This window comes from Chrysemys picta, chromosome 7 (assembly GCF_011386835.1).
Source record: "Chrysemys picta bellii isolate R12L10 chromosome 7, ASM1138683v2, whole genome shotgun sequence".
NCBI lineage: Eukaryota > Metazoa > Chordata > Testudines > Emydidae > Chrysemys > Chrysemys picta.
Window position 1 is genome coordinate 127,627,952 of NC_088797.1, and position 13,850 is coordinate 127,641,801.

The 13,850-nt window shown below is 65.6% G+C and overlaps 1 protein-coding gene across 1 annotated transcript in view; it reads right to left on the reverse strand.

Moving 5' to 3' along the window:
- SLIT1 (slit guidance ligand 1) overlaps positions 1-13,850 on the reverse strand; it is a 35,905-nt gene that overhangs the window by 5,131 nt on the left and 16,924 nt on the right. Inside the window, exons 14-23 of the mRNA XM_065552694.1 lie at positions 13,466-13,537; positions 12,056-12,219; positions 7,303-7,427; positions 6,944-7,041; positions 4,186-4,325; positions 3,349-3,442; positions 2,383-2,517; positions 1,687-1,918; positions 1,048-1,178; positions 207-361 (exon numbers count right to left, since the gene is read on the reverse strand). Of these exons, the coding sequence (XP_065408766.1) occupies positions 207-361; positions 1,048-1,178; positions 1,687-1,918; positions 2,383-2,517; positions 3,349-3,442; positions 4,186-4,325; positions 6,944-7,041; positions 7,303-7,427; positions 12,056-12,219; positions 13,466-13,537 (1,346 nt within the window). The remainder of the gene's footprint in view (positions 1-206; positions 362-1,047; positions 1,179-1,686; positions 1,919-2,382; positions 2,518-3,348; positions 3,443-4,185; positions 4,326-6,943; positions 7,042-7,302; positions 7,428-12,055; positions 12,220-13,465; positions 13,538-13,850) is intronic.

Sequence of the window (13,850 nt, forward strand, 5' to 3'; positions counted from 1 at the left end):
CCCCGGCGCGGACGGCCCACAGCGCACAGAGATCCGAGCGCCGGCATCCCCTCCCTCCTGGGCCCAGCAACGCCTCCCCCCCGCCCCGGCTGACCGCGAGCCTGGGCCTGCCCCCTGCCAAGCCCCTTGTGCCAGCCTCCCCAACGGCTCCTAGCCCCCCCGGGCAGCCCCGGGAACCCTCCCCCAAGCTCCGGGACTGGACCCACCTCCCACGTAGAGCGGCGCCTCGCTGGTCAGCGTGTGGGGCTTGCCGAAGCTGTCCATGGTCATGGGGCTGCCGCCGTCGATGGAGAGATTCACCATCTGCTCGAAGGTCACCAGCTCCACCGTGTGGAACTGCCCGTCGTTGATGGTCTCAGCGCTGGGGGCAGGGCCCAGGCCCCGGGGTTAGTGACTGAGCCCAGCGCCCGCCCCCCCCCCACCGGCTGCCCAGGCCAGCCCCCCCCTCCAGCCCCCCCAGCTGCCCACACTCGCTGCATTCAGTGTCTGTCATGGGGGGGCTGTGCCCAGGCCCAGGGGGGGTGAGGGGGGGAAGCGTGCTATCCCAGTGCACAGACTGGGGTTCAGGGAGCGGCTTCTCCCCCACAAGGCTCAGGGCTGGCACCGCCGTCAGGGGCGTGGTTGCACTGACCTGGGGGGCACTGACCTTGTCTACACTGGGGCCCCGATGCCAGGCTGCGCCCTGTCAGTGCCACTCCAGCCAGCCGCGCTGTGGGCAGGCAGGACAGTGCCACGCCTGGCCGATCCCTCCGGGGATGGGCCAGGCTCTCCGGCCAGCCCGTGGGACACAGCTGGGGGCCCGGTGCAGGGGGGCAGGGGGCTGTGCCGGGCCGTGCGTGCCCGTGGCCGGGCAGGGAGAGGGGCGCGGTGTGCACCAGGTTACACCAGGCTCTGCCCCAGGCCCTGCATCACGGATACGGCTCTGGCAGGGGTGGGGACAGGAGGGGCGGGGGGCTCTTAGACGCACTGAGAGGAGCTGGCCCCTCCGGCTGCCCCCCCATGGGGCTGCCCCCCCCAGCACCGCGGCTGGCAGGGAGGGGGCAGTACCTGTAGATGGCCGAGCTGGGGTAGCTGCCGGGGTCGTAGCTGACCCGCACGTGGCCCTGGTACAGCTCCACGGCCATGTGGTCCCGATCCCCGTTGTACAGCAGGATCCCGTTGTCCTCGGCCGTGGAGACCTGGAGATGGGGGGTGGGGGGGGTTAGACCAGGTGCCACGGCCCAGCAGCCAGCCCGGGCAGATCCCCGGCATCCCTGCACGGCACTCGCCTCTCTGCCCCCAGCCCCGCCCCCAGCCCCCCCTCCCTGCACCCCACCTGCCCCCAGCCCCGCCCCCCTGCCCCCAGCCCCGCCTCTCTGCACCCAGCCCCGCCCCCAGCCCCCCCTCCCTGCACCCCACCTGCACCCAGCCCCGCCTCTCTGCACCCAGCCCCGCCTCCCCGCCTCCCCCGGCACCCAGTCCCGTCTCCTGGCACCCCACCTGGCACCCAGCCCCGCCTCCCTGCACCCAGTTCCATCCCCTGGCACCCAGCCCTGCCTCCCAGAACTCCACCTCCCTCCAGCCCTCAGCCTCCCCTCCTGGCAGGGCCTGGGGACACGCTGCCTCTGCTCACCCCACGTGCCGGCCCTGCCGCAGCCCCAGGGGCAGCCCGGGCAGGGTGTGGCAGGGCCGGCACAGGGCCCGTACCTGCAGCGTGATGTTGGCCCGCGGCCAGTTGTGCAGGTCGGTGAATTGCAGGTACGTGTCCCGGTCCACAAAGTTGACGCTCAGCAGCTTCTCGCACTTGGGGCCCCCGAAGCCGGGGGGGCAGCGGCACACGGCCCGGGTGCCCAGCTCCACGCAGTCGGCGCCGTTCTGGCACTCGGCCCGCGCGCAGAGACTGGGCTGGGCGCGAGGCGGCATCTCACACAGCTGTCCGCTGGGGAGAGGGACCGGCCGGCACCATGGTGAGAGGAGCCCGTGCGCCCCGGGCTGGGGTCAGGGCAGTCGGTCCCCTCCCGCAGCAGGGGCTGGAGCACCAGGCCGGGCCCGGCTTGGCCGCCACACAGCAGGTGCAGGGGGCTCTGGGTGCTGAGGGCGATGGCCCCCCGCAGCAAACCCCAAAGAGCAAGGCTAGGCCAGGCTCTGGGCCCCCCTCGGCCGCAGAACCAGACTCCCCGGACCACGAGGCGCCTCCGTCTGCCTCAGGTGCCTGAGGAGGAGCCCACTCGCAGCCCCCCGACGCCCCTCACCTCCAGCTGCACGGCCCATGCTGGGCCCCGCCCGGCCGTGTGCTGGGGGAGACCACTGGGTACCCGCCTAGCGGCGCTGTGCATCCCACGCCCCACGCCCAGGGCGGGCAGCCCGCTCTCCCCAGGTGCCACGCGGCTCTGCCGGCCTCACCTGTAGCCCTGTGTGCAGAGGCAGGAGTAGCCGCTCCCCTCGGCCTGGCACTGGGCGCCGTGCTGGCAGCGGTGGTCCCGGCAGCCAGGGTCCAGGCTGCAGTTGTCCCCCCCATAGCCGGGGGCACACTCGCACCTGGGGGGAGGGGCACCTTGCTCAGAGCCGCCATGGCCACAGGGCCACGTCCCGCCACGGCAAGGGGGCGGCTGCTCCCTCGGAAACGAGCCTGAGGGAAGGTGCCTCGTGCAGCTCTGATGAGCCCAGAGATCCACCGGCCCCCGCAGCCCAGCTCTGAGCAGGGCCCAGAGATCCACCAGCCCCCGCAGCCCAGCTCTGAGCAGGGCCCAGAGATCCACCAGCCCCCACAGCCCAGCTCCGGGCAGGGCCCAGAGATCCCACAGCCCAGCTCCAGGCAGGGCCCAGAGATCCACCGGCCCCCACAACCCAGCTCTGGGCAGAGCCCAGAGATCCCACAGCCCCGCTCCGGGCAGGGCCCAGAGATCCACCGGCCCCCACAACCCAGCTCTGGGCAGGACCCAGAGATCCACCGGTCCCCGCAGCCCAGCTCCGGGCAGAGCCCAGAGATCCACCGGTCCCCGCAGCCCAGCTCCGGGCAGAGCCCAGAGATCCCACAACCCAGCTCCGGGCAGGGCCCAGAGATCCACCGGCCCCCGCAGCCCAAAGGCACTCGGCACCCAGGTGTCCCCCGGCTGCGGGTCCGTGGCTCATGGCTCTGCCCCTCTGAGCAGCCGGTGCCCCAGCCCCAGCGCTGCCCTCTGCGGCCCGGCGGGCAGCCCCAGCACAATGGCGAGCGGGGTCCCAATTCAGACACTGCCCCGCCCCCATGCCTGGGGGTCTCTGGGCTCGTGCCCACGACTGTGACATGTCTGGGGCAGCCCCAGGTGCCCTGGGCCCAGCCACACGAGCAGGGAACAGGGGTTTAACTCTTCGTGGGCGGGTACTCACCGGGGCCCCTCGGCAGTGACGACGCACTGGGCACCGTGCGGGCAGGGGCTGAGCTCCACGGAGCAGAGATCCAGCAGCTCCTCGCAGGCCCGTCCTGGACAAGGGAGGGAAGAGGCCAGGCTCAGCGGGCAGCAGCAGCCCTCTGCTCCCAGCATTGCTGGGGTGGGCAGTGCCAGCATGGCCCCTTCCTGCTCCCCCGGGGCCCCGGCTCAGCGAGACGGAAGGAAGGAGCAGCCAGGGCCCCTGCGTCACCGCTGGGGCCTGGGCGCTGTCCCCATGGCCACGGGGCGCATGCGGGTGGGTCTGTGCGGGCGACGGGCACAGGGCACCGCAGCCTGGCAGAGACGGTCCCCAGGCCACGTGCTCTCCAGGCAGTTCCCCCTGGTGCCCAGCCAGGCCTCCTTGCCCCACCTTGCCCATTCGGCTCCAGGGCAGGGAGATGCTGCCAGGGCGCATGGTGCTGCACAGAGGCCTGGCCTGTGCTAGCCGGAGCGTCTCTGGCACGAGCAGCGGGACCCAGCCCGGGGCCTGCGCCCGGCTCCCACAGGCATGGGCTGGGACACCGGACGTCAGCAACTGACCAGCGGCAGGGCCAGCGGCTGCCTGTCGGCTCCAGCTGCTGGGTGCTCAGCCTAGCTCAGGTGAGCGGGCGGGAGAGGCACGGCTGGCTGCGGGGGGCAGACAGACAGACAGATGTGTACGGGGCCAGGGAGAGCGTTCTCCTCCTGGGGGAGGGGCTCCGGACCTTCCACCCAGACAATGCCTGGCTGGGGACCTCGGAGGCCGATTCCCAGGTGGGCTGTCCCCTGGCGGCCCGGAGGCTGCCCGGCCCCTTACCTGTGTAGTGGGGCTGGCACAGACAGGTGCCGTTTCCGAGCCCAGGCACGCAGGTGCCCCCGTTGGCACAGGCCTGGTCCTGGCAGGCGTCGGTGATGGCGCTGCAGGTCGGCCCCTCGAATCCTGCTGCACAAAGGCACCTGGCAGGCAGGGAGGAAAACAACCCACAGGTAATACCACAGTCCCAGCCGCCCGGCTAGCCCCACGGCTAGCCCGGCATGGAACAGCGCACGCACACACACACGCACACACAGATCAGTGGAGCGAGCGAAGCACCGGGCAGCACCTCCTGTCCAAGGGAGCTTGCACCCTTTGCAGACACGGCTGCCTTTGACCCACGCACCGCACCATAACAACTCTAACTCAGCAACCAACCCATGCAACAAACCTCGATGCCAACTCTGCCCACATATCTACACCAGCAACACCATCACAGGACCTAACCAGATCAGCTACAACATCACCGGCTCATTCACCTGCACGTCCACCAATGTGATATATGCCATTATGTGCCAGCAATGCCCCTCTGCTATGTACATTGGCCAAACTGGACAGTCACTACGCAAGAGGATAAATGGACACAAGTCAGAGATCAGGAATGGCAATATACGAAAACCTGTAGGAGAACACTTCAACCTCCCTGGCCACACAAGAGCAGATGTAAAGGTAGCCATCTTACAGCAAAAAACCTTCAGGACCAGACTCCAAAGAGAAACTGCTGAGCTCCAGTTCATTTGCAAATTTGACACCATCAGATCAGGATTAAACAAAGACTGTGAATGGCTATCCAACTACAGAAACAGTTTCTCCTCCCTTGGTGTTCACACCTCAACTGCTAGCAGAGCCCCTCACCCTCCCTGATTGAACTAACCTCGTTATCTCCAGACTGATTTATACCTGCCTCTGGAGATTTCCATTACTTGCATCTGAAGAAGTGAGGTTCTTACCCACGAAAGCTTATGCTCCCAGTACTTCTGTTAGGCCTTGGCTACACTCGCGGATTCACACGCAGCAGCGCTGTATGTGCTCCACCTCTCCGAGCGCTGTGAGCGAGCGTGCAGTGCTGCAGGCGCTGATTACACTGGGACGTTACAGCGCTGCGCTCGGGGGGGGGGTGTTTTTTCACACCCCTGAGCGCAGCAAGTGCAGCGCTGTGAATTGCCAGTGTAGCCAAGGCCTTAGTCTTAAAGGTGCCACAGGACCCTCTGTTGCTTTTTAAGTGCACAGTGTGTGCGTGTGAGTGCGTGTGCAAGTGCACATGCATGTGCGTTAGTGCGTGTGCATGTGCAGTGTGTGTGTGTGAGTGCACAGTGTGTGCATGTGAGTGCATGTGTAAGTGGCACAGTGTGTGTGTGCATGTGCACCATGTGTGTGTGAATGTGTGTGTGCACCGTGTGTGCGTGCAAGTGCGTGTGCACGTGCACGGTGTGTGCGTGTGAGTGAGTGTGCACGTGCACATGCCTGTGCGTGTTGCTGGTGTGTGCATGCACTGCACGTGTGTAGATGGGTGCAACATGCACGTGTGTGTTGCACGTGTGTGTGCAAACAAGGCTAGGAGTGGCTGGCTGACACAAAGGATTTGGTGTGGGCCCTGGGCCCCTCCCCCTTGGCTGGCCGTGCCTGGAGCCTCTGGCAGCCCCGGCTCAGAGCCTGCTTGGTGAGCTCTGCAAACCCCCAAGGGCCAGGTTGGCTGGTGCGGAGGCTGGGTTGCCGTGGCGACGGGCTGAGGCCATCCAGCGTGGGCGCTGGTGTCCGGGGGGGTAGGCACATGGGGGCAGGGCTGGCTGTGCCACGCTTCCCAGGGGCCCATTGGCTCCCTCCCTCCGCAGCGAGTGACGGGGCGTTTCTCTGGGGCGCGGGAAGAGACCACGCGGCCTCCAGCTTCCCACGGGGTGTGTGTGAGCCCCGCTCCCAGGGCTGGCTCCTGCGCCCGGCTGGGCCCCCGCCCGCAGGGACTGGCCTGGCACACAGACCTGCATGGACTCAGGAGCTCAAAGGGATTCACGCCTGGGCACCTGCCGGGCACTCAGCTCCCTAAGCCCCGCTCTCATCGACGGGGGGACAGGGCGAGCGACTGGGCCCGGCGGCATGGGGGGCTCCTGTCTGAGGGATGGAGAGGGGCCGCTCGACACGGAGCAGAGCAGATGCAGGGATGGGAGGGGGGGGGCACCCAGTCTCCCTGTCACATGGCCCCAGGGGCTGCATCATGACCTCCCAGTTCCTCGCTGCGCCTTCTTCAGCATCTCCCCGCTCCCGCCCCGCCCCAGCCAGCCCGCAGGATCCCAGCCCCCCGGATGGACTCTGTGAGCTTGGACAAGGCCGCCGGGCCCAGGTCTCACGGTGCAGGCGCAGCCCATGCGCACACGCGCCCGCCCAGCTGCAGGTGGTTAAATGCAAAGTCTTCCCCTTGCTCCCAGCGGGGCCCTGCGGCTTGCCAAGTGCTCGCAGCCCCTCGGAGAGACTCCGATTGCAGCTCTAGGGGACGCGCCCTGGGAGCCGGCTGCACAGACCATCCCCGCTGCACTGAGCCGTCCCGCGGCAGGTCTCCAGACGGTCTGCTCTGGCCCGTGGGGTGTGCGTGGGGAGGGGAGCCGGGAACCCCAGCCACGCCGGCCCCAGATCCACCCTGGGAGCCATGGTGCAGCATCACACGACCCTGGGCTGGGCACCACCCGGCCCTGCGTGGGCGCCCAGCACCGTCCCCTGGTGCCCCACCTCCAGGGGTCCCACAGCCGTAACCCCCCATGCTCGCACTCACGTGAACCCGGTCCCCTCCCGCTCCGGGGGCTGGCAGGTCCCGCCGTTGGCGCAGGGGCTACTCGAGCAGCTGTCCACGGGCTCCTCGCAGTCTTTGCCCTGGGGACGGAGAGCTCAAAGCTAGGAGCTGGTCACACAGCGCAGGCCGCGAGGTACCTGTCCCGTCCCCCGCTCCCAGGATCGGGGGGCAGCAGCTGAGCCCGCAGGCCGTGGGTGCGAGTGCCCCCCCCCCCCGATTTGGGCTGTTGGCAGAGCCCTGGGCTCCTGCTCACATCTTGCTGCCCGTGCCATGCAGCGGGAAGCTGTGACAGCGAACGAAAGCCCCGTGCACCCGCCCAGGAGACCCCGCCCCCTGCTCACCTTGTACCCACTGGGGCAGGTGCAGCGGTAGGCGGCCAGCGGGTCACTGTGGCAGGTGCCTTGGTTCTGGCACGGGCTGGAGAGGCAGGGGTCACACTTGGCCTGGATGCTCAGGGCCGGCGGACCTGGCAGGGGAAGGTCCCGACAGTAACGAGGGAGGGTCCCTGGACCCACTGGCAGCGTGACCGTGCGGGGGGCAGGTGCTGGCAGCAGGTGCAGCCGCCGTTTGAGCCAGGGCGCTTTGGCCTTGGGGCCGTGCTCCCAGGGCCGGCTAAGCCAGGAGCCAGCCAGTGCAGCACGGCTGGGCTAGGCAGGGAGGTGTTCGACCACCGGGCCAGGCAGCCGGCGCCGAGCGCAGCATGACCGTCCCTGGAGCACAGCTGGGCAGCTCCCCGCACTCAACGGCCGGCTGCAATGGGCCGGAGCAAGGGCCTAAGGCCAGTCTGATTGCCCAGTCTGACCACCAGCACAACCCAGGCCAGGGCCCCTCCCCAAGGCCCCTTGGTCCAGCCCTGAGCTCCTGGGACTGGTTCAGAGAGAGCTGACCGATGAAAAGCCTCCAGTGACGGAGAACCCGCCCCAGGCCCTGGGCGGGGCCAATGGTTAATTACCCTCCCTGTTAAATGGGCGTCTGGCTCCCGCGTGGTCGGCGGCAGGGCTGTCCCTAGCCAAACTTCTCCTCCCCAGGGCGACACTTACAGACCGGGATCAAGCACCCCCCAGCCATCAGACACTGAGCTCCAGCAGCCTCTCACCCTGTGGCAGGTTTCCAGCCCCTGAACCAGACTCAGAGAATCCCTGGCCGGGAGTCCTGTGATCATCTCGTCTGCGCTCTGCACAGCACGAGCCACGCGATGGCCCTGTAGTCATTGTGCTCTGCACCAGGCCAGAGCGTTTCGAGAAACCGCCCATGGCCAGCGATGGAGAATCCGCCCGAGCTGGGTAACGCGTTCTGGTGGCTAGTTACCCTCACTGGTAAAGAACCGCCGTGTTTCCCGTCTGCGCGTCTAGCCTCAACCTCCAGCCACTGGCCCGTGTGAGACCTTCCTCGGCTGGACTGCAGCGCCCGGGGTTAAATACCTGCTCCCCAGGCAGGTGCTGCAGACTGGGATCGGGTCACCCCTTAGCCATCTCCTTGTTAAGATGAAGAGATCGAGCTCCTTGGCCTGTCACTATCAGGCGGCTTTTCTAATCCTTTAATCATTCCCGTGGCTCTTCTCTGACCCCTCCAATCTATCAACATCCCTCTGTGACGTTATTGACATAAACTGGGACCGTATAGATCATTGTTGCAACCAAGGTCCTGTAGTGGCACCAAATCTTGTATAAAGGGGGTCAAATGGGGTGTCTAGGACAAGGTTATGGTTTACTGGTTATGATTGTGCTGTCTGTGTGTGTGTATCAGTTTTGTAGTTGAAGTTATGAATACTGGCTCTGTACTGTCTGTATGGCAAACTTATGCTATGGTGCTGGGTGACATCCCAGACAAGCTGAGATTAGCTCTGCCTAGCCTGCTTGATGGCCCATTAAGGACCATCAGCTACACAATGGACCCATTGAGAGAAGGCAAATATGCCTTGAGACTCAGCAAAGTATGCAGGAACTTGCCCATGTGACTCCAGACTCCATTTTGCTGTAATTTTCCACAGTAAGAACAAAGAGGTGTTCTTACACCTGGAAAAGACTATATAAGGCTGATGCCTCATCTCCATCTTGTCTTCAATCCTGCTTCATACCTCTGGAGGAACTTTGCTACAAGCTGAAGCTCTGAACAAAGGACTGAGGACCCATCCCAGCGGGGGATGTATTCCAGAGACTTGACTTGAACCTGCAGTTTATTCCATCGCTGCTGCAAGCCTGAACCAGGAACTCTGCCATTACTGTATGTAATTGATTCCATTTAACCAGTTCTAACTCTCATCTCTATCTTTTTCCTTTTATGAATAAACCTTTAGATTTTAGATTCTGAAGGATTGGCAACAGCGTGATTTGTGGGTAAGATCTGATTTGTATATTGACCTGGGTCTGGGGCTTGGTCCTTTGGGATCAGGAGAACCTTTTTCTTTTACTGGGGTATTGGTTTTCATAACCATTTGTCCCCATAACGAGTGGCCCTGGTGGTAATACTGGGAAACTGGAGTGTCTAAGGAGATTGCTTGTGAGACTTGTGGTTAGCCAGTGGGGTGAGACCGAAGTCCTCTTAGTCTGGCTGGTTTGGTTTGCCTTAGAGGTGGAAAAAACCCCAGCCTTGGGCTGTAACTGCCCTGTTTGAGCAATTTGTCCTGAATTGGCACTCTCAGTTGGGTTCCGCCAGAACCGCATTGTCACACCCTTTTGCACTGTGGACACCAGAACTGGCCACAGGATCCCAGCAGCTGGTCGCACCAGGGCCAAATCCAGAGGGAAAATAACCTCTCTGCTCCTAGTCGAGTGCCCTGTTCATGCAGCCCAGGGTCGCACTGGCCCTTCTGGCCTCACACTGGGAGATCCTGTTCAGCTGATGGTCGACCCTGACCCTTGTCTTTTTCAGCGTCACTGCTTCCCAGGACGGAGTCCCCCATCGGGTGAGTAGGGCCGAGACTTTGTGCCCAGCTGTGGCGTTACAGAGCCGTACGAAACGCAGAAACAGAGTCACAGACCTCTCGGGACCTTGAGGGCAGCGAGGCCAAGGCACCTAGACCAGCCCTGCCAGGCGTGTGTCTAACCTGCCTTAAAACCCCCACGATGGGGATCCCACATCCTCCCTTGGGAGCAGGCCCAGAGCATCGCTGCCCTGAGCGTTCGTTTTCCGAATCCCAAACCGAAATCCCCGGCTGCAGGTTAAGTCCATTGCTGCTTGTCCGGCCTGCAGTGGACATGGGGAACTGATCCCCGTCCCTTTAGAACAGCCCTGCGCATGGTTGTAGGCTGTCAGGTCCCCCCCAGTCTTGTTTCCAGCCTGAACACGCCCAGTTTTTAGCCTTTCCTTTCCTCAGCGCTCAGGGTATCGACCCCTCTGAGCGTTGCGTTGCTCCCCTGGGATCCCAGCTCGCCAAGTCACCGCACACCTGGGCTAGTGACCGTGTTTGTGGGTCACTGATACAGACGTTACACAGTGTTGGGCCAAGAACCCCTCCCCGCGGGCCCCCACTGGCAAGACTCCCGCCCCATGCCGATCCTCTGGTCAGTCACGTTTGGGGACCGGCCAGCCATCCAGCTCCTGCCCCAGTCCCCATGTGCCAAGGCCGGTTTGTGGGGTTCTCGTTTGCAATGGCCCCCAGCCACTAGCACGTCCACACCGAGCCTGGAGCCCATCGAATGGGAGCTCTGGCTAGGCTGAGAGGCTCTGTTTCCATCCCTGCCAACCCTGGGCAGCGCTGACCCGCCAGGCTGAAGCAGGGCCCATGCCTGGCGGGGGCTGTCTCAGCTCCAGGCCTGCCCAGCGGCAGTCACCGCGCTGGGTTTCCTTCCGGCTCTTTTCCTTCAAGCCCTGTTTGGTCAGTGCAGTGTGGGTCGGCTCCAGGGCCGAGGGGTTAAAATGGGCTCGTCTCCCCAGCAGGCCGCGAGGGGGGGTTCCTGGCCTAGCGAGGGGGGGTCATTTCTCAGACACTTGGTTGCTGACCGACCCCAAAGGGCCCCTCTGTGGTCTCGGGGCAATGGCCAGATCGGCCCCAAGCCCAGCTCCCGCCGTGGCTGGTCTCTGACGGGCCGGTGCAGCCACTGGGGGACAAGCCGCCCCCCGCGCAGGTCTCGTCCTGGTCTCCAGTATCTGGCTCAGCTCCTGGGGCCTGGGGTCTCACGTGCTGCTGGAATTCCGGCTCCGCCCCCACCTGTCGCCCCTTTAAATATCTGCTCCTGATTGGAGAGCGTGGCCCGAACTGGTGCCTCTTGCGGGTATAGGACAAGGCAGCGTTTGGAGTTAGCCCAAGCCCGGCAGGTGCAAAGCCCGGTTAGCTCCGTTGCCGCACAGCCCCGGGGAGCGGCCTGCACTCAGGGTGGGTTTGCCGGCGCTGGCGAGGCACCGGGCGTTCTACTGCGCTGTGGCCAGTGCCGGGGGCGGTTACTCACCGTGACTAGCTACAGCCAGTCCTGGGCCCTGCTAGGGTCTGACCCGGTGTTACCCATCTCCACGGAGTGTCCTCCTCTCCCCGCCGAGGGTCTGCTCTGGCTGGACCGAAGGGGGGCTGCAGCCGTCAGACTCACCCCCTGGCCGGCGTGGGCCAGGAGTCGCGAGTCACAGACAGTTCGAGCCAGGCCCTGGCAGCCCCTGGCATTACTCAGGGAGCAGAGCTGCCCTTCTGCAGCCAGGCACCTTTCCCGGCACAGCCCCTGTGCCAGGCCCCGCATTGCCAGGGAGCCCTGACACGCTAGGGCAGGGCCGAGCCAGAGCCAGCAGCCGGAGCTGAAGCCAGACCCATTCCAACTAGAACGAAGGGGAACCCCATTTCCACCCGGCAGGGAATTAACGCCAGAGCTGCACGCCGAGGGACCGGGGCTGGACTCCGGCTCAGCCAGGAGTACGTCCACCCAGCAACCAGAAGGGGTCTCAGGGCTGGGTATAGGGCTCAGGATCCCCTGGGTCCCAGCCCTGCATGTGCCCCACTGCAGCACACGATCCCCTGCCCACAGCAACCCCACCCGGCCCATCTGCTCTGACGTTAGACTGCGGGGGATGGCTGCCAGGGCAGGGCAGGGGTCAGAGTCCATGGGACCCTGTCCGTGCCCACGCGCCAGGCGCAGCCCCCAGTGACCAGGTGCTGAATGGGCCCCTCACCTTGGCACTCAAACTTCTTGGCCGGGGTGGTGAGCAGCAGCTTGCCTTCCATGTCGGGCGGGCCGGCGCAGCGGGCGATGCCGGGCTCCTTGTAGCCTGTTTTGACCCAGCCCGAGAGCCAGCGCAGGTGGCAGTCGCAGTAGAGGGGGTTGGCCCCGATGGCGCTGCACAGGGGAGACAAGAGCAAAGGCCAGTCAGCGAGACCTGGCCCCTGGGCGGGACAAGCCCGCCTGGCCCTGCTCCCTTCGCAGCCCCTGGGCTGAGCGAGGCCAAGCTGGCAGGGCCAATGCCCAGGGCTGGCACTCACTGGGAGCTGCTGGTTCTCTCACCACCCGCAGGTGTGGGGAAGACAAGGGTGCAGTGCCAAGACACCTCCTCCAGGGGGCACACCGCTCCCACAAATCCAGCGCCGGGAGCAGGTCCAACCCTGGCTGGGCAGGCGGGAGCGCCCCCTTCCCCGGAGCCGGGCGAGTGGTGTCCCTGCCTGTCTCGGCTCGGCCCTGACTGCTGCAAGGTGCCCTGGGATGGAGACAGTCCCGGCTCCCGGGAGCCATTCCCTGAGCACCCCCTCTGGGGCCCCCCTCCTAGAGCTCTCGGAGGCTGCTGGCCAGGCCGTGCCCCAGGGCATATCAGGACGTGTGAGGCCCAGGCACTTCCGGGGGTTTCGGCCCTTGGCTGCCCGCCTGCTGCGGTCTCTCCTGTAGCCGACGGGTGCCCTGATCAGGGGCTGGCGGTCCTGGGGCAGTGCGGATGCCCGGCCACCCCGGGGACCGGCGGGAAGCTGCGCGGGGGCTGCCAGGGGTGTTTGGGGTGAGCAGACCCCACTCTCGCCCCCCGGCTGGGAGCCCAGCTCTGGAATTCGAAAGGCCCCAGAGGCCGGGGCACTGGCCCGCGTCATTCCTCAGAGAGGCTCCCGATGCCAGGGGTTTGCCGGGGGATCCCAGCCACCGCTGGAGCCAGAGAGCTGGTCCCGAGTTGCCTGGCGTGAGGGCAGCTGCATGGCCCCACAGCGCAGGGGGATTGGCGTATGCCAGCAGCACGGAGCAGCTGGGTCCCCTCTGGACTTACTGGGTCCCGCGTCAGCGGCATTCAAGTTCCCGCCCCAGCCAGCTCGTGCTGAGAGCCCCGCGTAACGCGGCCAGAGAGCCGGGGCAGCACTCGCGGCACAGCTCACGCAGCGGTGACGTCAAGGCCTCGGCCAAGTCTTGCCCGCCAGGCTGCAGAGAGAAGCTGGAACCCGCCCCAGGTGTGGCCTGATGCCGCTGACCCCAGAAGGAAAGACCCTCCCGCCCCCTGGCAGTGACTGTCTCCTGCCCTTTGGGGTCCGTCTGCGAGCTCTGGGCTCTGCGGGGAGCCCAGCCCAGCACCGTGGGGCCTTCCCGGGGCAGCCGTGCGCAGGGAGCTACTCACAGGTGGGACAAGGAGGTGACGTCGGCGAAGATGCCCTCTGGCAGGCTGGAGATGTCGTTGCCATGCAGAGACCTGCGGGAACAAGAGGCTCTGAGCCCAGAGGGCACCGGCAGCTTGGGATAAAGGCTGATGCCAACACAGGGCCAGAGTGCACCACCGGGGCAGCCTGTGCATTTCCATCAGAGCCAGGCACGCGCCCGCCCAGCGCGGGGCCCGGGGGAACACCCAGGCAGCTTAGACACTCGGGCTACATCCACCTGGAATCAGCGGAGCAGGAGCCCAGGGCTCATGGCAGCAGCCCCGCCGCTCACCCGCCTCCACCCACTGTCCCCTGGCACTGCGCAGTGTCCGCCCGGCACCTTCCCCAGTCCCTCGTCCCCTGGCA